Raw genomic sequence first — 23,997 nt, forward strand, 5'->3', positions numbered from 1 at the left:
GGGATTATATAAATGTTTATTGCTCATTAGATTTTCTTCAGTGACAAAGGTCCTCATCATCTTTGTGAGAAAAGGTTACAGCTTATTGAAGAACTGTGTCTGAAACTCCCCGTCCGGGACCCAGTAAGGAACACACCTGAAACCTGTCACGTGACTCTCAAAGAGCTCAGAGCTGCCATTGACGCCACCTACAAGAAGCTCGTGGAAGACCGGGACAAGTGGAAGGACTACACTAGAAGGTAGTTGTGGAACTCTTTCTGGAGGAGGATCTGACCTGTCCTAATACTGTTAATTCCGAGATCAGTGCAAAACAAGTAATGATGCATGTTTTGTCTTCAGCAATAAAGAAAATCAAATCGTGCGATCTTGCCCAGGCTCTTATATAAAAATGCTTCATTTAATAAAAATGGGCGTCAGTCAGAAACAGAGTGAAGCACTTTATTTGTGAGTGACCCAGATGTTATCTCTTTGAAGCGAATTTGCAGTTCCTTGCTCCCCGGTTCCCTCATAGTACTAGAGGGGGGGCCTCTGCCTCTGGGTTTCTGTCTCCATCTGCTGGAGACAGAAGAGGCCAGACCTCAGGTGCTTCCTTCCTCCACGTGCTCAGGCCCTGGGACACATCGGTTTCCTTAGCTGAACTCCATCTACTCTGCCTTCTCTTTCCTCCTATGTGAAAAGTGCCCAGAGGCACCCCTGCCCCGAGCTTCATGGTAAAGGAACAGCTCCTAGAAAATTTGTTACTTGACTTGCTAAACTTCATTAAACTTCCATGAATAAAGTCAAAAGAGAAAATGTATTTTAACCACTGGGATATTTTCTCCCTTTAATAAGAAGATACTTGTGTTATTTCAGAATTTCTGAGTTCTCATCTTGGATATCTGCAAAGGAGACACAATTGAAAGGGTTTAAGAATGAGCCCATCGATACCGCCAACCATGGAGAGATTAAACATGCCGTAGAGGTTAGTTCTGGGCCATATTTTGTGACTGGAAAATTTGCACTAGTAAGAAAATTAATGGTAGACAAATGATATATTTTTTTTCTTTCTGTAAAAAAATTAAGTTCTCGAAAACTGTCTTAAAAAGAAGTCTCCTCATGTTATTGTAGAGAAGAAGTATGGAGGATTTTCTATTGAATTGCTGTTAGCTTTGAGACTTAGTCATACTCAGGGGTACCTCTAATACATCTTTAGCTAATGGGAAATCTTGAGAGGAAAATTGCATGCGTGGGCACATAACACAGCAGAGATTTAAGAATTGTCGCGGAAAAACAAGAACACTATAGGTTGTTATACATTTTCAGCCATTCAAAAGGCAGCTCACAGAATGAGGGAATTGGGCAAGGTCTCTAAGCATCATTTCTCATGTCACCTTCAGTCTGGATCGGATCAGCTCTGTGAGCGTGGGTACAGCCTGATAAACGGAGCCAGCGGACAGAACCTCAAGCCTGAACCCAGTTCGCATCCTGTGAATGACCACAGCAACCTCCTCCTCCTTAGCATGGCCTATTCTGTCTTATAGGCACACGCCATTGTGAAAATCCTTATCTTTCAGCATTTTGAGCTCATGCAAGTCACACGGTAGCTGTTAATGAGAACGTGTTTCCTTTCTATTCCTATCTTCTGAGGTCCACGTTTTTCTAGTAAATTTATAATCCCTGTAAATGCTAGAGATCCTCAATAATGTCATGCTCTACCTATAGGAGGATATCTATATGTGTCATTGGTTGCTATTATATAGTACCAAAAAAAAAATTCACATCTTAGAATGAAGAGATCACTTGATTGTGGAACTAGTCATTTTCTGTTTGTGTGAATGTGCCCTGGAAGGTCCTCTGTAGCAGCACCTTGGGTTTCCTCATGCACCCGGAGCGTGTGTAGGAGGGAGAGGCTTCCCAGATCATCCCTCCCACAGTTCCCAGACCTTACAAGGGCCGAGGCCCCGGAATATTTCTGGCCTTGTCCTGGCCAGTAAGCCCTCGCTTCCTGGATTAGAGCTGTGCTCCTATTTGCACATCCTACTATCTGGAGAACTGATTTCAATAAAGTCACAAAATGAGGCATAAGATCTAAGTCAGTTAAGTTAAAATCAATTTTTAGGGCATCCATAATAATATTCAACAACTAAACTCTTCAAACAAAAAGAAATCAGCTCATTAAAAAAAGGGCTCTTTCAACCTTTTTTTTTCTTTTTCTAAAAATATCATATTCCTTCCAGCTAACAGAAAATAAGATAATATATAATTTCCAATTTTGGTATCACATATTTTTCTATAGTACTTTTAGAGGCATTTTTATTTGTGATCAAAGGAATATCTATAGATATATGACCATCTAGTTATGAACTAAGCATCTAGTTAGCTTTTTGTTATGAGAGGTTTGATTTTACATATCAGGTTTTGACATTGGGAAAGTTTTTTGTTTTTTGTTTTTTGTTTTCCTAGCACTTAGGGACTTTCCTTAAAGATGTAAACGAAAAGTGAAATCAGCAGGCACTCTACTGATGAACAAATGCCTGGTTCTCCTACCTCCACCGTATGAACTTTCTTAGGCTGAGTCCTTTCTTGATTCACAGTGTATTTTGCTCATCAAAACTGTTCTTTCATTCCAGGAGATCAGAAATGGTGTTACCACAAAGGGTGAGACTCTCAACTGGCTGAAATCCAGGCTTAAAATTTTAATTGAAGTTTCTTCTGAGAATGAAGCCCAAAAGCAAGGAGATGAGTTGGCAAAATTATCTAGTTCTTTCAAGGCTCTCATAGCTTTGTTGTCAGAGGTATACCATTTACTCATACTCTAAATAGATAGTTCTGGGTGAGAAATCTGGAAGGCTCTTTTACTTTGGGTTATGGTTTAAGAAGTAATTATGTAAAGTATAGTTGAAACACAGTAGTGAAGATACTTATTCATATGAAGATTGGTGGGGAAGATGTTTGAATTACGATTGGTGTCATTCTTGGATATGTTAATTCAGAATAATAACCTGTATCTAAAGTATAAAGCTTATCAGATCCACACTTTTTACTCTTACTAAAAGCGTTGGTTCATGGTCAGTTGAAGCTATATTATAGAGGTTAGGTACACAGGCTTGGGAGTTCAACAAACCCAAGGTTAGAATTTAACTCTGATAGTCTGCTTCCTATGTAATCTTGACCTTGTCATTTAACATTTCTGGGCCTTGATTTTCTTTCTTATAAAACCTACTAGTGCCGGGGTGCCTGGGTGGCTCAGTCGGTTAAGCGTCCGACTTCCGCTCAGGTCACGATCTCGCGGTCTGTGAGTTCGAGCCCCGCGTTGGGCTCTGGGCTGATGGCTCAGAGCCTGGAGCCTGCTTCCGATTCTGTGTCTCCCTCTCTCTCTGCCCCTGCCCCATTCATGCTCTGTCTCTCTCTGTCTCAAAAACAAATAAAACGTTTAAAAAAAAATTAAAAAATAAAAATAAAACCTACTAGTGCCCATACTATACTATAGCACCTATACTCAGTGCCTGACGGTAAATGCTTAATAACCGATAGTTGATAATAATAAAATATTCCATTTTAACAGACCAGTAAAATCTATTTTATGCCAGACCTACTCATTTGAAATAACTTTTTTTTTAATGTTTATTTGAGAGAGAGCGACAGAGAGACAGAGCATGAATGGAGGAGGGGCACAGAGAGGGGGAGACACAGAATTTGAACCAGGCTCCAGGCTCTGAGCTATCTGCACAGAGGCTGATGCAGGTCTCAGATTCACAGACTGCAAGATCATGACCTGAGCTGAAGTCAATGCTCAACTGACTGAGCCACCCAGCGTCCCAAGAGCTACTCATTTTAAACTTCTTATTAATACGTTTCAGTGTTTATATTCCTCTGTGGATTAAAATACACAAACCTATCTCCTTCATTTCTGGTAGGGCCCTTTCTACCCTCAGCAAGAACATTTTCACTGACCAGATTGCCATGCAAGTCTAATGAGTTTGTGTACGCGAAGATAATGTAAGAATGGAAAGTTGAATAGACTGTTACTATTATTTCTTAAAGTCATTTATAAACTTGCATGGAAAAATGATCATCTGGATGGCTTAAAGTTCCCTGATTCTAAAGATTTGGAATTCTCTGTAGATGTCCTTAATGTAACAGTTTGATCAACTAACCTTTTATATTTTCAATGCATGTAGATCTGTTTGAGACTCTAGCAGTGAATTTTCGTAAGCTCAAAATACTCTGAACTGCATGTGATTTTAGTTTTATGTGGAAATTTTGATATTATGTGTCAGCTTTCTTAAGAATTTTTGACTAATTGAAAAGAGTGATAGCATTAGTCAAATTTTGGAACATGAGTTATTTCAATCCTTGTGATAACCATCTTTCATGATAATAGTCTAGTTGGTGCCACTGCCATACTTTAAGTAAAATTCTGACATCATTCTTCTCTATTCTTTCTTTGATAAAGAAGCTGGTAAGGGCAAAAATAATGGTTATAGTTTTAAAAACTAAATATATGTGCCAGTGATCTTTGATCCAAGACCTAAAAATAGTTTTAGTTACATCGATAGATGAGTTTATATTTTGTTCCACCCCCACACACACACATAAAACACTTTGGCAGCCTTTAAAATTAGAAATTATCAGTCTCCCTAACACTTTACCAAACCCATTTATTTACTGTATCCTCTAAGTACACTCATGACATTGCCCATGGGACTTGTAGCAAAAATCTATCTCTAACAAATAGACACATTAATTCTTTGCACACTCATCTACCTTAAACTTCTGCATAGTTTATATTCATACCTTTATATGTTACTTCATCACTAGTAAAAGCAAAGAAAGAATAATGGAAAACATTCATGTTGTTCATGTAAAGATTTATATTAAAAGATGGATTTGACACATTCAGTGCATCCTGTGATTATCAATCCATTTAGCATTTAAATTATTGTTGGACACGAAGTGTTTGCGATTGTCCAATGTAAGGCAAAAAAGGCTGTGGGTAGATTGACAATATGTAATGGTGAATCACTTCTTTCCACAAGAGCTGTGATTTACTGAGATCTGAAGTTTGTGGTTTTCATGGGTCTTATTGCTTTGTTTGAAAAATAGCACACTCAGGTTACCTGGGCCAAACTCAGAGCAGAAGCAGGTCAAAGAAAAAGATAAATTAGAGAAAGAGAAACTGAAAGCTTCTGTGGAACACAAATGGTACACAACGTGAAAATCTTAGTGAAGCTGGAGAACGACTGGCTTGGAAAAGAAAAGATGCTGGTGACACTGAACTAGAGGAAGCAGAAATTAGACAGAAGAGAAAGCTTAAAATTTAGGAAAAAGAATTCACTACATAGCCACAAAATTAGAAATTATGTTATGGTTATGTAAAAATACTGGAATTGCATTTTCAATAAATATTCTTTTAATACCCCCCCCACAAACTTTTTCTCTAATTACTTTGAAAAGGGTGGATTCAACTTTCTTATAATGCACTTTTATAACTTATAATTGGATTTCAGTCATGGGATTGTAATTAAAGGGATCCAGGAGATAATAGATACAATATACCCACTGTTGTTACCCTGCCTCAATTGCCAGGTTGAGTGGGCACAGAGCCCACCTCAAATGAGGCTTGCAATTCACATAAATGTCAGTTTACTAATAACTAAATAAACCTCAAAAGTATATGAAAGAATAAAAGTTAGAGATCTGTGTATGTATTTTAAGTTCTTGAGATAGACTTTACATATATTCTTAAAATCTTTAAGATTACATGAGCATCATATGAGTTACAATTTTTCATGAAAATCTAGGTTGAAAAGATGTTAAGCAACTTTGGGGACTGTGTCCAGTACAAAGAAATAGTCAAAAGTTCCCTTGGAGAGTTGATTTCTGACTCTAAAGAAGTCCAGGAGCAAGCTGAGAAGATCTTGGACACTGAAAATCTGTTTGAAGCACAGCAATTACTTCTTCATCACCAGGTAGGACGCGCTTTATCCAAGGCACTTATGTGAAGTTCATTAGTCACTGACAGAGCCAGAGAGATCAAGGGAAGTGTACGTCCACAGGATGAGGGCAAAGGGAAGGGGGTGTAGGAAGGAATCCACTTGAATGGTTAAAAAAAACAAAACAGGGGCACCTGGGTGGCGCAGTCGGTTAAGCGTCCGACTTCAGCCAGGTCACGATCTCGCCGTCCTTGAGTTCGAGCCCCGCGTTGGGCTCTGGGCTGACGGCTCAGAGCCTGGAGCCTGTTTCCGATTCTGTGTCTCCCTCTCTCTCTGCCCCTCGCCCGTTCATGCTCTGTCTCTCTCTGTCCCAAAAATAAATAAAAGTTGGAAAAAAAACAAAACAAAACAAAAACTTTGTACCTCTGTTCTCTGTTCAGTATTAGCCATTTCAGAAGAGCCTGCAAGATAAATTCCTAGCCCAAGTGATTGAATGATATCAAAAAGTTCAAGGAATATTATAGAGAGAAAGTTGGTTGAGTGAGTTATGAAAACCTTCATAAAACTTGCTCATTTGTCGTTTTCGTAACAGAGAAGGAAAGCATAGAGATAAAGTGCTTCATATTTAAGATCACTATTCTTTGCCATAAGGTTAAAATCCTGCTCTTCAATTTACAACTTTGAATACATCTCAGTTTGGAAAATTATAAAGCACATGAAGTACCAGACTTTTCAGAATAGTATCCTCTTATGAAGGATTAGAACTGGAAGTAAAGAAATTCTGGTACATGTATTGATAATAAACAATTTGAGCCAACTTACTTGCCAAACTCAATATAAGTAGAAGAATGATTCAAATCAAATATTTTAATAACAAAATTCTGGCTAACTTAACATATAGCAAAATGTTAGCTAATTTTATATATGATAATATATAAACATGGAAGTTGCATTAAGAGTGTATGCATTAAGTGTGTTTGTGTGTGTGTGTGTGTATATATATATATATATATGAGTACATGTAAAACTGCAGTCTCTAGGCTTTATAGATTTATTTAATAATTATAACAAGGCTGTGAGCACAATAAAACATAATGCTTGGTGTTACACTAGTCTCAATCATTGTAAAAGTTGTGTTTGAGTGTCCGTTTAAGTCAGAGAAATGTGAGATTACAGATATTTACATTAATATTTTAAAACTGTTCACATTTCTTGGATCACATGCTTGGATATATGCCTTTGTTTACTTTGTGAAAATTCATAAGCTATGGATTTGAGGTTTGTACATTATACTTCAATAAAAAGTTTATTTTAGAACATAGCTTTCCCAAAATATCTTGGCAGGTTTATCAATCTGAATATACCCCAGAGTTAAATCTCTTAATATCAGCATTTTTACAGCATGAATGACTTAAAAAAAATTAGAGTTGAGACTTTGTGATTTGGGGCAAAAAATAATTCTTTAAGGAGAATCAGGTCAAATGAATAGTTTCACCAAATTCCTTCCGGAGGAAAGGGCCCGCCTTCTACACAAAATGTGAAATGTTCAAATTTGTCCACAGTTAAAACACCCAAGACCAAATTAATTGTATTGTTTATCATTAAGAACATAAAATATTTACAAATAATGTCCATTTTGATCAACATAGAGTCCCCATTGCCATTTTAACTGTTCAAGTTCACTTTTGAAATACGGTTTGGCCCCACACTGCCGAGAGGTTTTACCTTTCTGTAACTCTGCTAGAGTGCTGGTGTTTCTGTCCCTGCTTAGCCGCTCAGAGAGTAACATTCATCCCCATCTGTTGAACAAATGCTTCCAGCAAAAGACAAAGAGGATTTCTGCGAAGAAGAGAGACGTGCAGCAGCAGATAGCACAGGCTCAGCAGGGAGAAGGTGGGATGCCCGGCCAAGTCCGGGACGAGCTGCGGAAGCTGGAGAGCACCCTGGACAGCATGGAGCACAGCAGAGAGAAGCAGGAACGCCGCATCCAGGTAGGAGGCCGGAAGTCTAGGGCGGTGTTAACTTCCGGGTCACAGGTGATGTCTCCTTCTAGTGGGAGCGAACGTTTGTTCCCGCCTCTGATGTTCCAGGGCCGTGTTAGGTTTTTAACATGAGTTACCTCTCTTAATCGTCACATTAACCTTATTAGATGGGTATTAGAATTAGCACATTTTGCCCACATGGAAGCTTAAAAAGAAAGGGATTGAGGACTTTCACAAAAGTCACAGAGCCGCGATCAGTAACAAAGCCAGAATTTTAATCCATACTTGTCCGAATCCAGGAATTAACACTGGATCGTTTCACTTTTCTGTGCAGTCCAGCAGCCATATGTTTATGCTTTGTTGTGATCTTGACACTTTTAAAAAGTTTCTAAAGAGTTGCTATCTGCTCATTCACTACCCCACTCCCCTCTCTTCTCTTTCTCCCTATTATTTTTCTTTTTTTGAAAGAGACTGGGAGGCTCTCTTTTCCTTTATCCCTTATCTACATTTTGAGCAATATCCTTAGATTCATAGGACTTTACAGCTGGTAGAAAACTCAGGGTGCTAGTCTACACATCCGATTTTTGTAGGTGAATTGAAACTCAGAGTGAAATTCTCATAGGAGACATTAAGATCATCTTTGTTCAGCATAACCGCATGAAATATGAAGAGAATTAACTGGAAGTTGACAGCCTAACAAATGAATGGAAATGTGAACAGTATTTTGTGACATGCTTTGATAATCCATAACATGATATGTTTATTTTTTCAAATTTAGGTCACATTAAGAAAGTGGGAGCGATTTGAAACAAACAAAGAGACAGTGGTCAGATACCTTTTTCAAACAGGTTCCAGCCATGAGCGCTTTTTGAGTTTTAGCAGTTTGGAAAGTTTATCTTCAGAATTGGAACAGACAAAGGTATATCAATATGACTATGCAATCCCATGGTACTCATTATTCAGAAGAAAAGCTGTGTTTCTATTCCTTGTTACTATTAATTATTATAATTGTTCATGTAATCAGTACTTATTGTTGACCTTCCACTCTTCAACACACTGGTCACGTTGCTTTGGGGAATGAAAACATAAGATTTAAACATCAAGAACTAAGAGAAAGTTTTCACTGAAGTGGGAAATGGGTCGTCCCCTCACAGGTGGATACATTTAGAAAAAAATCTCTCTGAAGGCAATAATATTTGTAACTGAAACTTGAAGGGCAAGTAAGACATAGAAAAGCAAAGCGTGGGACTGCAAATAAGCATTCTTCTAATGGGAAATGGCAGAAATATAACAGTGTATGGAAATTTGGTTTTAAAGCAGAAAGGCGCAAGTACAATTGTATTGGAAGGTTGACCACATCACAAAGACACGTGAAGGTCTAAAGCATTACTTGCTAGGCAACATGGAGCCCTTAAAGGTTTTTAAGAAAGAGAGCCACGTGATCAGAGCCGTACTTTAGGGAGATGCATTTTTACGTGTTTTTAAGAAAATTGAAAGGGTGTAAGACTGGTGTCATGAGATCCAATTAGAAAGTTATTGCGTGTGCGTATTAACATGGATATGAGTCAGGGTAATGGAGATGGCCGTGGTAACGGATGCGAGAGACAGAGAGTAAAGGAAAAGATGAGGATCCCCAAGGTTCTGAGCCTAACAAACGCAATGAGAGTGAGACAGGAACTTGAAGGAGTAGCTGTCAGTTGAGGAAGATGACTGACACAGTTTAGGACAGATTGAGGTTGAGGCTCCAGTGGGACATCCAACAGAGAATATTTAGTGGGTGTGCTTCATGAGATCAAACCTATAAGCTCAAATACCTTAGATGCTCAGAGCAGACCAATAAATTGTAGGAAGTATTTAGAGAGTTGTACAGGCTCTTTTGGTCTTTTTGCACATGTTTTGGGTTAATAGAATGACTGAGTTAATGTGTTAGCCAATGTATAAGAAAGAAGACTCATGTTCATTGGTTAATAACAAGTAATCCCTGTGCTTCTTTTCTCTTACCAGAAAGGGCTTCTGTGTCTCTCATACTGCCAATTTTGTATTATTTCTTGTATCATTAACTCACTGAGGAGTTTAAAGTCTTATAAAGCCACAGATTTTTTCAATTCTGTATTATTTTCATCAGCCATTTAAAGAGAACATCACTTTTAATTTTTAATTTTAATTATTTTATATATTAAAACTATATCAGGTATCTTTTATAAATACAAACAGATTTTGGGGGTTGATTATCATGGAGGTGTTTTGCCCAGATTCCATCCAGCACTTCTGATACCCTGTGGCTCTAATTCCTCTGAATTTGTGTATCAGCGGTAGATGAAACAAGTATAACCTTTTTAGTGTTATTATTAAAATTTTCCTTAGCCAGTAATGGTTTGGGATTGATTTAATAATGTGAGTTAACATTTATTGAATGTATACACATGTTTGTCTAATCACTTGATGTTTATCATCTTTAATCTACAAAACAGTCCTGAGAAATAGGTATCATTTTGAGTCCTGTTGGATAAATGAGGAAATACAAGGAACAAAGGTGTTAATGATTTTGTCCAAGATCTCAGGATTACTAACTGGTAAGGTTGGGAATCAAACCTCAGAAGTCTGAGTCCAGAGAATAAACCTTTAGCCACTAGATTTTTCATTGAAAAACTGAGCTACTTTACTGTTGATATGTGCTGTTACACAAACACGTCATCTAGAATAATTGTCCTCCACTTCTTTGCTCACTTGACATTGTTAATACAGCGTTCATTCCAGTTGTAGCCCTTGAGTGGTTGTGCTAAAGAACTTGAGTGCTTTCTGTCCACCAGCATGTGGTAGGGAGTTCAGAGCAATACCATGTTTATTCTTCACAGCAAGGCTTTACTGATGAGGAAATGAAAATTCAGAGTTCTGTGACTCAAGATCACATGGCTAGTGAAGGATAGAGCGTGGTTTCAACTCCAGACCTGACTCCAGAGTCTGTCCTTTCCTGCTGTATCCTACTGCCACTCATATGTTTTCTTCTTAGGACTTAGAGATAAAGCCTTATAACATTATTCTATTTTGGCTTAATTTGGTTTCAGTCAACATCGTTCTGTCCTTTGGATTCCTCCTCTGCATTGTTCTTTCCCAATGCATAGCTCCTACAGAAGGCTCTCAGATGGAGAGCATGTAAGCATTTGCAAACATAATTCCACTTTCTCCATGATTTTTCCTGGGTTCTGGGAATCACCAGGAGGGGGAGGGATACTATTTTACAGTTCTGATTCTGTTCTTGGGATTCTGAGAGATTATGATGGAATTCACAGTCTTCACAACTGAATCTACCTGACTGTAAGTTCATGTATAGCCACAGTAGATGCTTATAACCACAGAATTTAATGTGACATTAGCGAATACCAATTTTTAGGATATTATAAGTCTCTCTGCCATAAAAAGGAAGTGGTACTTACCCATTTTGATTGTCTTAAATTGCTGGGTATCTCTCTGAAGGAATGTTGATATTTCTATGAGGACTTTAAGCCTTTCAAGCATGAAGATACAATAGTATTATGTAGTAACTATCTTACGTGGCATTATGTAATAATTCTAGGAGGATCTCCGTGGGAAGAGGTGGCTATCAGAAGTCTTACCTTTGAACATTATTTACATCAGATTTCTTCATTACCTATTTTGGAGGAGGGGAGTTTATGATCAAAATGAAAACCTCCTGTGAGCTTCTCTTACATGAGAAGAAATGAGACACTAGTTTTTTCACACAAGATTTTTTTCACACAGGATTATCTCTTGGATTAGCTTTGCTATTCAGTTTTCAATACATTTACCTGACAGAATTCAGGTAACAGCTCAAATTTACCAGTGCCTCAACCATATTAAATTAATTTTTGAATTGAAGTGGTTTGCTGTTAATGAAAATCAGTGTGTGAATTTTTAAACCATGTGCCACGCACTTCAAAATGAAATTGCTAATAAAATGCTAACAGTAACTTGACAAGAAAACCATTACTATCTGAATTTTATATGAAAGCCTGAAAAATAATTCACCAAAGTCAAACAACTAGTAATTAGCAAATCCAGAGTTCTACTCCAGGTTTGACTGGCTCAGAACTTACCTTCTTTTCATCGCATAGTGTGTGGGTATGTAGTCCATAAGATTTAACAGCATTAAGATCAGATTATCTCTCTTTTCAGGGAATTAGTTAACAAAATGTTTCTTTATGGGAAAGTATCAGTGATACACCATATTGACTAAAATAGTCTTTAGTTAAATAAATATTTATATTAATTGGCCTAGAACTCTCTTATCTCTAAGACTGAAAAAATCAGTCACTACTGATCATTGCCTGAACGGAGCCCATAATACACTAACATATTTGTGGGTAAGTTAGTTATTATAATGCGGCTTAAATTCTAAGCAATAAACCCAAACCAGGAAACAATGGAAAACATTCTTGTGAGAATTGTTGGATAATTATGAAGGTAGATATTTGACTGTGTATATAAAATGAAAATAATTTAGTGAGGTGTCTATTCTGGCCATGATGAAAATAAGTCAGGTCTTATTGCTAAGAATATTATATTCTAATACTCATACATGTATGAATCCATCTATCCATCCATCTATTCTGGTAGAGATTCTGCAAGGATGTGCAATTTATTTGAGGGTAGAATTTAATAGCAGATGCCTTCCTAACAATTATATCATCTTTTACTAGGAGTTTTCTAAACGAACAGAAGGTATTGCAGTCCAGGCTGAGAATCTTGTGAAGGAAGCTTCCGAGATACCACTTGGGCCCAAGAATAAGCAGCTGCTTCAACAGCAGGCCAAGACAATCAAAGAGCAAGTCAAAAAATTAGAAGACACACTTGAAGAAGAGTATGTGCTTGACAAGTCCTAAACTTTCTTCTCTGAGATAAAGTTTCATACAGCCTTTCCTGTATATTGTATTCAAAACATTCTTTTAAAATCTCAAAGTGTCTGTGTATTTCAGCATGTTTTGAGGAAGCAACTCACAGTTCAAAAGGAAGTGTCACCAAGACAGAAAACCAACATCTATATAATAGAGCAGAAAAAGTATGAGGGATGTGGTTTTGGCATTGTAAACTGATCTTGTTCATGAGAAAGCCATATCTATTAAATTCTGTGGCCTTCGTACAATCTCAAAAAAAGAACCAGTATTTAAGATAATTTTTTTACTGCATTATTCTGCTGTCACCAGTGAGGAAGAAGAAGAGACACTTTTGTTGTGTAAATGCTAGGCTTAAATATAGATAACACAGACCAAGTGTCTCCAAGAAGTTTCCAGAGCTTGTTTACAATGCCTCAATATTTGAATTGTCACTGATTGATATACTATTTCCAAAACTCAACTTCAAAAATTTATTTTACTTTTAAACATTTAATATTGCCTATGGTATGCTATTATGTACAAAATAAACACACAAAAAATCTGGAGGGGGAAAAATGTGTGAAGATACGGCCAACGTTCCTCAAAATAATATGGCTGCATATTTTTATTCAAAGTTCTTTACTGGCAGATCACCAACACCTATTATTCTTAAGATAGAGGACATAATTTCTAAGGTGAATTTTAATATGTGAAACTTGTTTTGAATACTAGTAACACCTTGAAATTAACATTGTACATCTGCCTAAACTTTAAAATTTGTTAAATAGTCTAAAGGAAATTAGGACTTAAAACTTTGAGAACTTTATTTTAAATACTATCCACCAAGTTATGGAAAAAAATGAAACTTAGAGTTTGTTAGAAAAGAAGCTACTTTTATTAGAAATGCCCATTTGAATCTGTCTCATATGACAACTTGCAACATAACTTAGTTTGCATTACCTGTACTGATGAGAGCATTAGGCACATCCAGGGTATACATTTGAGACTGCAATATTATTTAATTTGACATTCAGTGATGCCATTGCATTCTTCTTGATGTCTTCAAGTGCCTTTTGGTAAACAGGGAAATTCTTTCAGTTTTTTTTTTTAACCCAAGGACTTATCCGTTTAATGATACACTGTTAGTTTCTTAGTCTTTTTTCTGAACTACAAGCCATAATCACATGATTATATACGCATAGCTAATACAAACTAAATATCTATAGTTGAAATTTTGTTCACTAGATTTATAAGAAATAAAGCCCAAATTTTCTAAAAGCAGTTAGGGTGCTCATGTACAAGAATGTATAAGAGTCTTTTGGAATCAAGACTGTACAAACATCTAAGAATAGCTACAAATCATTATAGATTATAAATTGCAGGTTTAATTCTAGTGATAAAACAGTTCCTGCAAGGCAGCACGGGATTCAGATTAAAAGCTCTATCTTGATTCATAAAGATGCATTTTATAAAGATCTTTGAGTATAGAGCATCCCTGCAGATCTCTACTCTAAGAGCAAAAGGAGCTTGTCCACAAAATCCAGACTGCTAAAAGGCTCTGTGCAGTGGAATCTATGTGGGCGGCTTCTTGAAAGTCCTGGCAGCTACTGGTCATGTGTAGAGTTTACCTAGATTATACCTGGATTCAAACCCCTTTGGACCCAGCAATATTTTGTTCGAAGCACAGTTCCTTTCATAACATCATGTAGATACTACCTCGTTAAATGCTCATTCTCAGAGGAGATAGATAGGAAGACATGAGGACTCAGTACTCGGGTCGAATGTGCATTTTTTTCCTGTTCCGATAGTTTCAACTTGGACATGGTCACAAGTGTCTTCACTCTCTTTTCATCTGGTAATTTAAAGGAAAGTGTATTGTTGTTTTCTATTAAAATACTGCATTTTCTTTACTTAATTTGGTTAATTTTAGTATTAAAACCATGGAAATGGTGAAAAACAAGTGGGATCATTTTGGCAATAATTTTGAGACCCTGTCCGTCTGGATAACTGAGAAAGAAAAAGAACTCAATGCCTTGGAAACTTCATCATCTGCCATGGACATGCAAATCAACCAGATTAAGGTGACCTGATCACACGTTACATTTATAATCCATGTCTAGCTTTTAAGAACTCCTTTCTTACATTTCATCAAATGCTAGTTGGCCCCACGACAAATCTCTCATTGCTATGTGACTCTATTAAAATTCAATTCACACAAGATGATGAGCTAAGAGGTCTTGATTGATACTGGGCAACACTTTATAGTTGGAATTATGTATTACTATTTTCTGACTTATGCATTCAAAGTCAACATTGTGTGCAATATCATTAAAATGTTTTTATGGTTACATTATTCTTTTCCTTGATTTTGAATTAACCCCACTGGAGTGTTCTGTGGATTCACTTATACAACATGAAATGTATTCATCATTTACTTTGTAAGTATTGTTCCAAATGTCTAGCTCAAGTATTAGTGGCAATTACCCTCCCAAACCACAAGGAGGAGAAATGACTTTCTCTGTAGGTGAAACAATCAGACTCTACTGCTCTAATGCTTTCATGTATGAAGGCCTTTGGGCACAAACTGAGATGCCCTGATACTTTAGCTCTCCCAGCTCTAAAATAACCATGTGCATAGACTGTCATTATTCACTTCATTCAAATAGTTTAAGAAGAAAAGGACTGAAAGACGTGAATTCTCTGTCTTTGATACATTTTTTACACGACACACTTACAAAATGCAGCCACTTCTTTTTCTATCTAATCTCATGTTTTTGGAAGGGGAAAACCCACTGCCATTTCATTCAATTAAAAATAGTAATATAAATACCAAGGTATTTCGCAGTGTGGCTCAGAACAAGTCATTCCCGTGTGCGCTGCGGAAGGGTGCGATGGTGTTTAGCTAAGCTTACATTACCGTGCAGGTTATCCTGGTTTATCACACATCTTTTGCACTCAAGGCTATGTGGAATCTGGTGTATGGAATCTGTTAATGTCTCGTGTGGTGGTATACTAGGGAAAATAGATGCCAATCCACTAAGAAGTATTCATGAAATATGTTTAATCTCTAACGCTGTTTTTAAAAGTTATCATTTAACCCTTTCACTACATCCTGAGAAAACAAAGAATAGCACATTTAAATAGTTTTATCAAAAATTTTCTTTCAAAAATTTTTGACATACCCTTTTTAATTTGTATATTCTTGCCATAATTCATTTTATTGTTATTTCAACCTTAATTCATTTCCAGGACTTCTGAACTATATCAATGATCAAATGTCATCACCTCTTTACTCTTTGGGAAATAAAATGATTACACATTTTATTTTTAAATATATAAACATTGAATTGTAGATTTCCATGTCGTTAGATTAAAAAGACATTTTAATATTCCAATATGGCATTTTGGAAACTGTCTAAAATGTATCAAATGAATATGAATAATAGAAAAAAGTTTTTGCTAGAAATAAGCAAAGATGGTGTGGAATACATTAGTACTGTGGATTTAGGCTAATAGGCTCACTTTCTGTTTCCAAACCAAAGATGATATAGGAAATATTAGAAATAAGGTAACACTTGTCATAGCATTTCACTTGAAAACAACCTTAGGGTTAAACTTTATAAAGTATTTGCATTGTCACAAGGATATTTATCTAGAAACCCACTTTTATGTTTCATTACATGCTATTCTAAATTGACTGATTTTCCTATTCTTAGTTGATAATTTACAAAAGATACACTGGGTCCATCTTCCATCTACCCTTTTTGGATTAGAATCCAACAGTATGATTACATAGTTTGCATTTATGAATTTGTTGCTGACACGTATTACTCTAAAATCTAAGAACTTCGGTCTTAATGAAGATTGCTTCACTGAGACACCCAAAACCCTTTTTGGCACCTAGGGGACGTAAATGCATATTTGTTGAATTTATGAGTAATTTTTCTACAACATATCACCTTGAAAAACAGCAAAACAAAGAAAGGTTGTGTTCATGTTCAAATAACAAATCTCTATTAGAGATACCGCTGTAGTTATGCATATGAAAAATAAAAATAAATAAGTGATGAGCACCTGGCACTAATCTGATGTAAATTATTCCTGATTGTCTCATCTAGGCAAGTTATTTCTGACTGTTGTCTCACGTAGACATAAGTCACACATTTTTTTTTTCCCCTAGGGTAGTTGTATTCTCCATTTAACTTACTTGAAACTGAGACTTGCCTGAAGTTTTGGCTTTATTTGATTGGAAGATTTGGCTCTTTTTCTCAGAGGAATCATGTTCATTCTCTTACGCATAAATAAGCCTCTATGTATATGATAGACATATCTCCTTCCCGCACCCGCATCCTTAGTGGCCATCAGTGCTTTTCACGTGTAGCGAATACATAAAGGATCGTCCCGCTCCAAATGGGAATTATAGTCTAGGTGCTTCACTGTAGAGGCCACAGCTAATGGGTAAAGCAGTGGTTCAGAGTGGAGCCCACATCAGTAGGAGCAGCAGCGCCTGGGTATTTGTAAGAAATGCAAAGTCTAGGCCTCACCTTAGACCTGCTGAGTCTGAGTCCCTGTGGATGGGGGCCCGGTGATCCTAATATATTCCAAATTTGGAAACCACTGGCATAAAGACTAGATGATAAATTTGAAAAGGCTGGTTTTAGGTAAGAGTGGAATCAGAAAAGCTTTTGCCTTGGGAAAATATGAAATACTCAACCAAGTTAGAGGGAAATTGAGTGAATGTCAATACTAGCATTTCTATGAGTTATTGGAACACAATGCTCCCCAGATGCACTGGTTACAAGGCATAACTCACAGGATAAGCGGGAATTCTCTGTACCTTTAGAGAGACTTCTAGTTTTCAGTAAGACATGAACTACAAAAATAAAAAACAAAAGAAACACAGGGACATCTCTCTGCTCACTTCACTGCAACAGGAGTAGGTATTTCCCTTTATTCTCTATGCAGTGAGCACGACCACCATCAGTTTGTATTTTTCAGACACCCTACACATCTCTCCTCCCCAAATAAGGTCAGGAAACATGATGTTTGTTCATAGTTGCTCTCTAATAGCCCAAGTATGTTGAAATGTCAGCTAAGAAAATCTCTCCTAATTTTCTCTCTGTGCAGATAATCTATTATTTCAGGAAGACAAGTTTGCTCAGCCTACGTTGTCATTTTTCTTGTTTTAAATATTAGGTCATAATTCAGGAAATAGAAAGCAAGATCGGCTGCATTACAGAGCTAGAAGAAGCAGCTCAGTCTTTCGCTCAGTTTGTCACCACTGGAGAATCTGCTCGCATCAAAGCCAAGTTGACACAAATAAGAAGGTACTGGGAAGAACTCCGAGAGCATGCGCAGTGTTTGGAAGGAACAATCCTGGGACATTTATCTCAGCAGCAAAAGTTTGAAGAGAATCTTAGAAAGGTAAGAATGGGTCTGTGCGTGCCAAAGTTACTATTGCCTATTGCATTTATAATGAAATGCGATACATAGTCCAGAAAGAGTAGACTAAGGGAAGATACAATTTGCCAATCATTTACCAAGTTGTCAATGATGACCAACTTTTTAAATATTCACGGGGTTCCTTTGTTGAGGTAATATAAAAATATAATTATACATTGTGTTCAGATTAGGCATTAAGGCTTATCTATTCCTTTCAAACAGTGGGACACATCGATTTTAGATTTTTTAAAAAATATATCTATATATAGTATCATTATATTGAAAGTTATCCAAAAAGATAGGCATGCTGCTTCCTCAATAACTTTTTCTTCTTTGACATGCATTTTCCCCACCATTATTTTTGTATTTCACTAATGTTTTAGATCCAGAAGTCTGTGTCTGAATTTGAAGATAAACTTGCTGATCCAATTAAAATATGTTCTTCAGCCACAGAAACATACAAAATTCTCCAAGAACATATGGTAAGAGGAATCTGATAATTCCTGCTTGAAAACATAGTAAATATTTTTATGACAGTTAAAATTGAAAGGATTTTTATGTTACTTGGGGAACGATACAGATCAAACATACTTCACGTAACACAGGAAATAGAAGTACGCAAGTAAGTCTTTATTAAAAAATTCATATGAAAGGAGTATTCATTTACAATGTATTTCTCATAATTAAGACATGTAACTTTTTCTGATTATAGCTTTAGTAAATTCTGTTACTTCTTGCAGGCATTATAAAAAATTAAATGTGCATAAAAAACTGCATGTGCATAGAAGATTTTAGATTCTAACTCACTACACCCAGATGTGCAAAGAATATGTTCTCACTACTCTTCCACTGATGACTAGTTTTTTTGGCCTGGTGCCTGAACTAGTAACTACTGTGAGGTGTTCTGCAAAGGAACAGACAGATGCCTTTGGTAAAATTTAGGGGAAGGAGCAGAGGGAGAGAATCAGGCATGAAAAAAAGCTAAAAATAAATGTGTTAATTAATATATATATATACACGTTGTCCCTATATATGTGCATGGATGCACACATATAATGTGCCTAGGGCAGGGGCTACAGTGATAGAAAGCAAATAGTTGACAAAGGAATACCTGCAAAGGGGAGTGGAATTTATATCATTTGAATACTTAAAATAAGAATGCATTTTTTTAGGGCACCTGGGTGGCTCAGTTGGTTCAGCAGCCGGCTCTTGGTTTCAGCTCAGGTCATGATCTCACGGTTTTCGAGTTTAAGCTCCACGTCAGACTCTGTGCTGACAGCATGGAGACTGCTTAGAATTGTCTCTCTCCCTCTCTGTCTCTGCCCCTCCGCCGTTCACACTCTTTCTCCGTCTCTCAATAAATAAATAAACGTTAAAAAAAATAGTTAACTAAGTCAATAACTGAGTACCAGAGATGATAATATTCTATTTTTTCTAACATTTAGATTTCTTAAAGCAGATTATTTTTTTTCTCTGTCATCATTTATGATCTGTACAATGAGGATATTGAAAGATCACAACTCTTAAGATTCTTATGAAGATTAAATGCGTTTATATGAAATGTACATAACATCGAGGCACCCTTATTATCACTCCTGTTAGCAAACATGTCAGCTATATCACTCCCCATATATTTTTGATAGAGATGATTGCATGTTACATATAGTTCTTACAAATTAAACAGAGCGTGTTTTGAAATATGTATTTGGCATAAAATGAATAATAATTTTCACAAATTATCTGCATCGTTAAGGGAAGGTTGAAATTATTCAGATATACAGCAATAAATTCTTATTTGGGGAAAAACCTTTCCATTTTCATTTTTGACTTCTATATGCACGAAGTAACTCTCTCACTGACGATGTCTTGCTGAAGATCATGGACAGAGTCATTTTTATTCCATTGCTGGTTATCATGACTTAGGGAAAATTTGGGGTGGTGGCCGGGTCTCAAAGAAAGACGTAAGCCTCATTTCTTGATGTTGTGCTTCCTTTGCTTTCCTTTTGCCTCATGTCAGGATCTCTGCCAGGCCCTGGAGGCGCTGAACAGTGCAGTGACCACAGTCTCAGCCAGCGCCCAGAAGGTGGCTAACACAGCCACCTCCTCCGTTCAAGCGGCCGCGGCCCTGCAGCAGAGGTACAAGGAGACACGGAGTCGGGCCAAGGAGAGGCAGGCTGTGCTGGAGAACCTGCTGGCCCACTGGCAGAGGTGAGCCACTTTCCTTCCTGAGTTGGCAGCATGGATTTCAACTGCCACTCGTAGGTAGGAAATTCTGGACCAGCTGTTGGGAAACAGTCACCCCAGTTGTAAAACACATCAACTCATGTGTCTAATATGGGAACATCTTGGTCTTTGTTAGATGATGAAGATCCCTGAGAGTGGAGAGGATATATATGTACCTTCGTATTACACAGATAGAAACATGTGTACAAATACATATATGAACGTGAAGGGAATGGGCTTTTTATTCTTCTTTTGCCTTCATATCTAGGAATAATGTAACCAACATTGTATTATTTGTAATGGTTAGTGTTGGACCCTGCAACTTTGGAAAGGTTAGTTTTCTGGCATGATAATCTTGGATTAATTCGTTTCTCACCTCTGCTTTCTTTAGGCTAGAGAAAGAATTGTCAACCTTTTTAACCTGGTTAGAGCGGTGTGAGGCAATAGCCAGTTCTCCAGAAATGGACATTTCTGCAGACAGAGTCAAAGTAGAGAGTGAACTTCAATCAATACAGGCAAGTTTATGTTCACATTTTCTCCTTCCTTGACTTTGAGGGTTTCCCACACTGTTGGTCCTGCTGCCTTTCTGTTTTATTGTACACTGACATTGCTCATTAATCGCCCAAAGGGTCGCTCCTCAGAAGGAGAAGTCAGTCCCAGTGACTGTTTCCTGCCTTGAGGTTAGAGAGCAATCATCAGTCCACAATGAAAAACAAGTTCTTATTTTTTAAAAAATACACCATAAGGTGTTCTAAGAAGGGAAGTCACAGCTCTTTTTCTTAAAAATGCCACAAAGATATCTGGCCATATAAAACTATTCCTACACATCTCTACACAGAACGTAAGTGCTATGTGGGTTAGGGGACCAGGAGGGGGCTGAAGGCTCTGAGATCCGGGCACAGTATCTGCCAAACTGCCTCACACTGTTCTCTAACATTCCTTGTACATCCACACAGTCTGGCTGTGTGTGTTTTGTCCTGCTCAGCCTAGGTCCCAGTTCTGCTTTATGATCTTTCCTGCCATCCACAGGCTATGTACTCCTTCCTCTGAAACCTGTAGCACGTTTGCTTGTATCACACACATTGGCCTCATTCAGGAGGGGAAAAAGCATGGTGACAGGCATCTGCTATGTGCCACGCTACATTATAATCCCACTCAACGCCATGTTACGAGTGTTTATCTTCCATCTCGTATTAGATGGGAACCACAGTTTTTATGCACCCCTCACAGCACCTCAGAGATTCCTTGCCTGATTAAAAATAAGTCATTCTGTGGCATGAAAACAAAATGAAGAGCCTTAAAGTTTCCCAGTTTGGGAAATATAGTCTCTAAAGGAAGAGGGAGACCATGTTCCTGGTACCCAGAATTCCATCTCTATTATTGTTAGAAATGCATTGTTTCTCTTTAGCAATAGCTTTTCTTTGATTCACTTGACCTCCTCCGTTTCTTCATCTTGAAAGCAATTCTGCAGAAAGAAAGTTGCCTAACTCAATAGAACTCAGACTTCAGAAAACGAATTCAGGACTTAGTAGCATTTTAAATGTTTCATTAAAGGTTAAGCAAATTCATTCTCAATCGGGTAATAAAAACTCTCTTTAGGCCTGGTCCCAATGACTTCTGTTTTGCAAAGCCTTTGGACAACAACCACCTGTGTCACATGGTCCTTCTTAGTTGATCATGCTGGGATGAGATCTACAATGTTTTCTGTTTCTTTCAGGCACTGCAAAACGAACTTGTATCCCAGGCCTCAGTCTATAGCAACCTTTTGCAATTGAAGGAATCACTATTTTCAGTGGCCTCCAAAGATGATGTGAAAATGATGAAACTACATTTGGAGCAGTTGGATGAGAGATGGAGAGATTTGCCACAGATAATTAGCAAAAGGTTGGGTTTTCTAAAAAAAAACATAAATTATATCATTCTTTTTAAAAAATGGTTAGCATATAAGGTAAGAAAACAGAGTTTTGTTTGCTTTTACTTAACCAAGCTATTCAGGTAAGTATAGATGGGGGAAAAATTACTTTATCATTTAAAAAATAAAAGTGCTCCAGCAAAGGAAATAGTCAACAAAACTAAAAGACAACCTACTGAATGGGAGAAGATATTTGCAAATGACATACCCAATAAAAGGTTAGTATACAAAATATATAAAGAACGTACAAACAAAATATATCAATATGTAAAGAACTTAATAAGAACTGATACCACTCAACATCCAAAAAACAAATAATCCAATTAAAAAATGGGCAGATGACATGAACAGACGTTTCTCCAAAGACGTGGAGGCGGCCAACAGATACATGAAAAGATGCTAAACATCACTTATCATCAGAGAAATGCAAATCAAAACCACAATGAGACTATCACATGACATCTGTCAGAATGACTAAAATCCAAAACACAAGTGTTGACGAGGATGTGGAGAAAAAGAAACCCTCATGCACTGTTGTGGAAATGCAAACTGGTGCAGTCACTGTGGAAAACAGCATGGAGGTTCCTCGAAAAAATTAAAAATAGAATTACCATGTGATCTAGTAATTCCACTATTGAGTATTTACCCAAAGAATACAAAAACACATTTGAAAAGATATATGCATCCCTATGTTTACAACAGCATTATTTACAACAGCCAAATTATGGAAGCAGCCCAAGTGTCCATTGATAGATGAATAGACAAAGAAGACGTGGTATGTATACAATGGAATATTACTCAGCCACGAAAAAGAATGAAATCTTACCATTTGCAACAACATGGATGGATCTAGACAGTATATGCTAAGCAAAATAAGTCAGTCAGAGAAAGACAGATACCATATGACTTCACTTATATGTGGAATTTAAGAAACAAAACAAATGAGCAAAGAAAAAAAAAGAGACAAAGTTAAGAAACAGATTCTTAATTATAGAGAACAAACTGATGGTTACCAGAGGGAAGGTGCGTGGGGGAATGGATGAAATAGGTGAAGGGGATTAAGAGCACTTATTGTGGTGAGCACTGGATAATGTATAGAGTTGTTGACTCACTATATTGTACACCTGAAACTAATATAACCCTGTATGTTAACTATAGTGGAATTAAAATTTGTTTATTTATTTATTTATTTATTTAAATGTTTTATTATTTATTTTTGACAGAGAGTGTGAGAGTGCTAATGAGGGAGGGGCAGAGAGAGAGGGAGACAAAGGATCCAAAGGGATTAGCACAGAGCCCGATGTGGGGATCAAACTCACAAACCGTGAGATCGTGACTGAGCCCAAATCAAGAGTCAGATGCTTAAGGGACTGAGCCACCAAGGTGCCCCTGGAATTAAAATTTTTAAAAAAGAAAGAAAAGAACCTCAAAGTGCTCAAAAATTAGCATTTCTGATGAGTCTCAGTCCAAAATTTCAGTCTTACATTTAAAGCAAATGATCAAACTGGTTGAAATATATCGAAACAGGAAGGGTTGCTCATGTTTGTATTGTTTTTGCCCAAGCTGTTTGTGTACAGGAAAAAAATGGTAATTAGAATTTTGCCTCACATGGTATTCCTCCACTGAGGCAGTCGCAGTGTGGTGCAGGGCTG

General features: G+C 37.1%; 1 protein-coding gene across 17 annotated transcripts in view; it reads left to right on the forward strand.

Moving 5' to 3' along the window:
• The window catches only part of SYNE1 (spectrin repeat containing nuclear envelope protein 1), a 480,816-nt gene that overhangs the window by 182,566 nt on the left and 274,253 nt on the right, over window positions 1–23,997 (forward strand). For all 17 annotated transcript variants that reach the window (XR_005782621.1, XM_040448857.1, XM_040448858.1 and 14 more), the window contains 13 exons: window positions 31–239; window positions 853–961; window positions 2,610–2,774; window positions 5,784–5,951; window positions 7,736–7,906; window positions 8,676–8,816; window positions 12,595–12,755; window positions 14,699–14,849; window positions 17,965–18,192; window positions 18,594–18,692; window positions 20,228–20,418; window positions 20,825–20,948; window positions 22,151–22,317. Coding sequence is in view for 16 of the 17 variants with exons in the window: in XM_040448857.1 (XP_040304791.1) it covers window positions 31–239; window positions 853–961; window positions 2,610–2,774; window positions 5,784–5,951; window positions 7,736–7,906; window positions 8,676–8,816; window positions 12,595–12,755; window positions 14,699–14,849; window positions 17,965–18,192; window positions 18,594–18,692; window positions 20,228–20,418; window positions 20,825–20,948; window positions 22,151–22,317 (2,084 nt within the window). In the remaining variant the exon portion in view is untranslated. The remainder of the gene's footprint in view (window positions 1–30; window positions 240–852; window positions 962–2,609; window positions 2,775–5,783; window positions 5,952–7,735; window positions 7,907–8,675; window positions 8,817–12,594; window positions 12,756–14,698; window positions 14,850–17,964; window positions 18,193–18,593; window positions 18,693–20,227; window positions 20,419–20,824; window positions 20,949–22,150; window positions 22,318–23,997) is intronic.

Source organism: Herpailurus yagouaroundi, unplaced genomic scaffold (assembly GCF_014898765.1).
Source record: "Herpailurus yagouaroundi ecotype Mexico unplaced genomic scaffold, PumYag 198, whole genome shotgun sequence".
Classification (NCBI taxonomy): domain Eukaryota; kingdom Metazoa; phylum Chordata; class Mammalia; order Carnivora; family Felidae; genus Herpailurus; species Herpailurus yagouaroundi.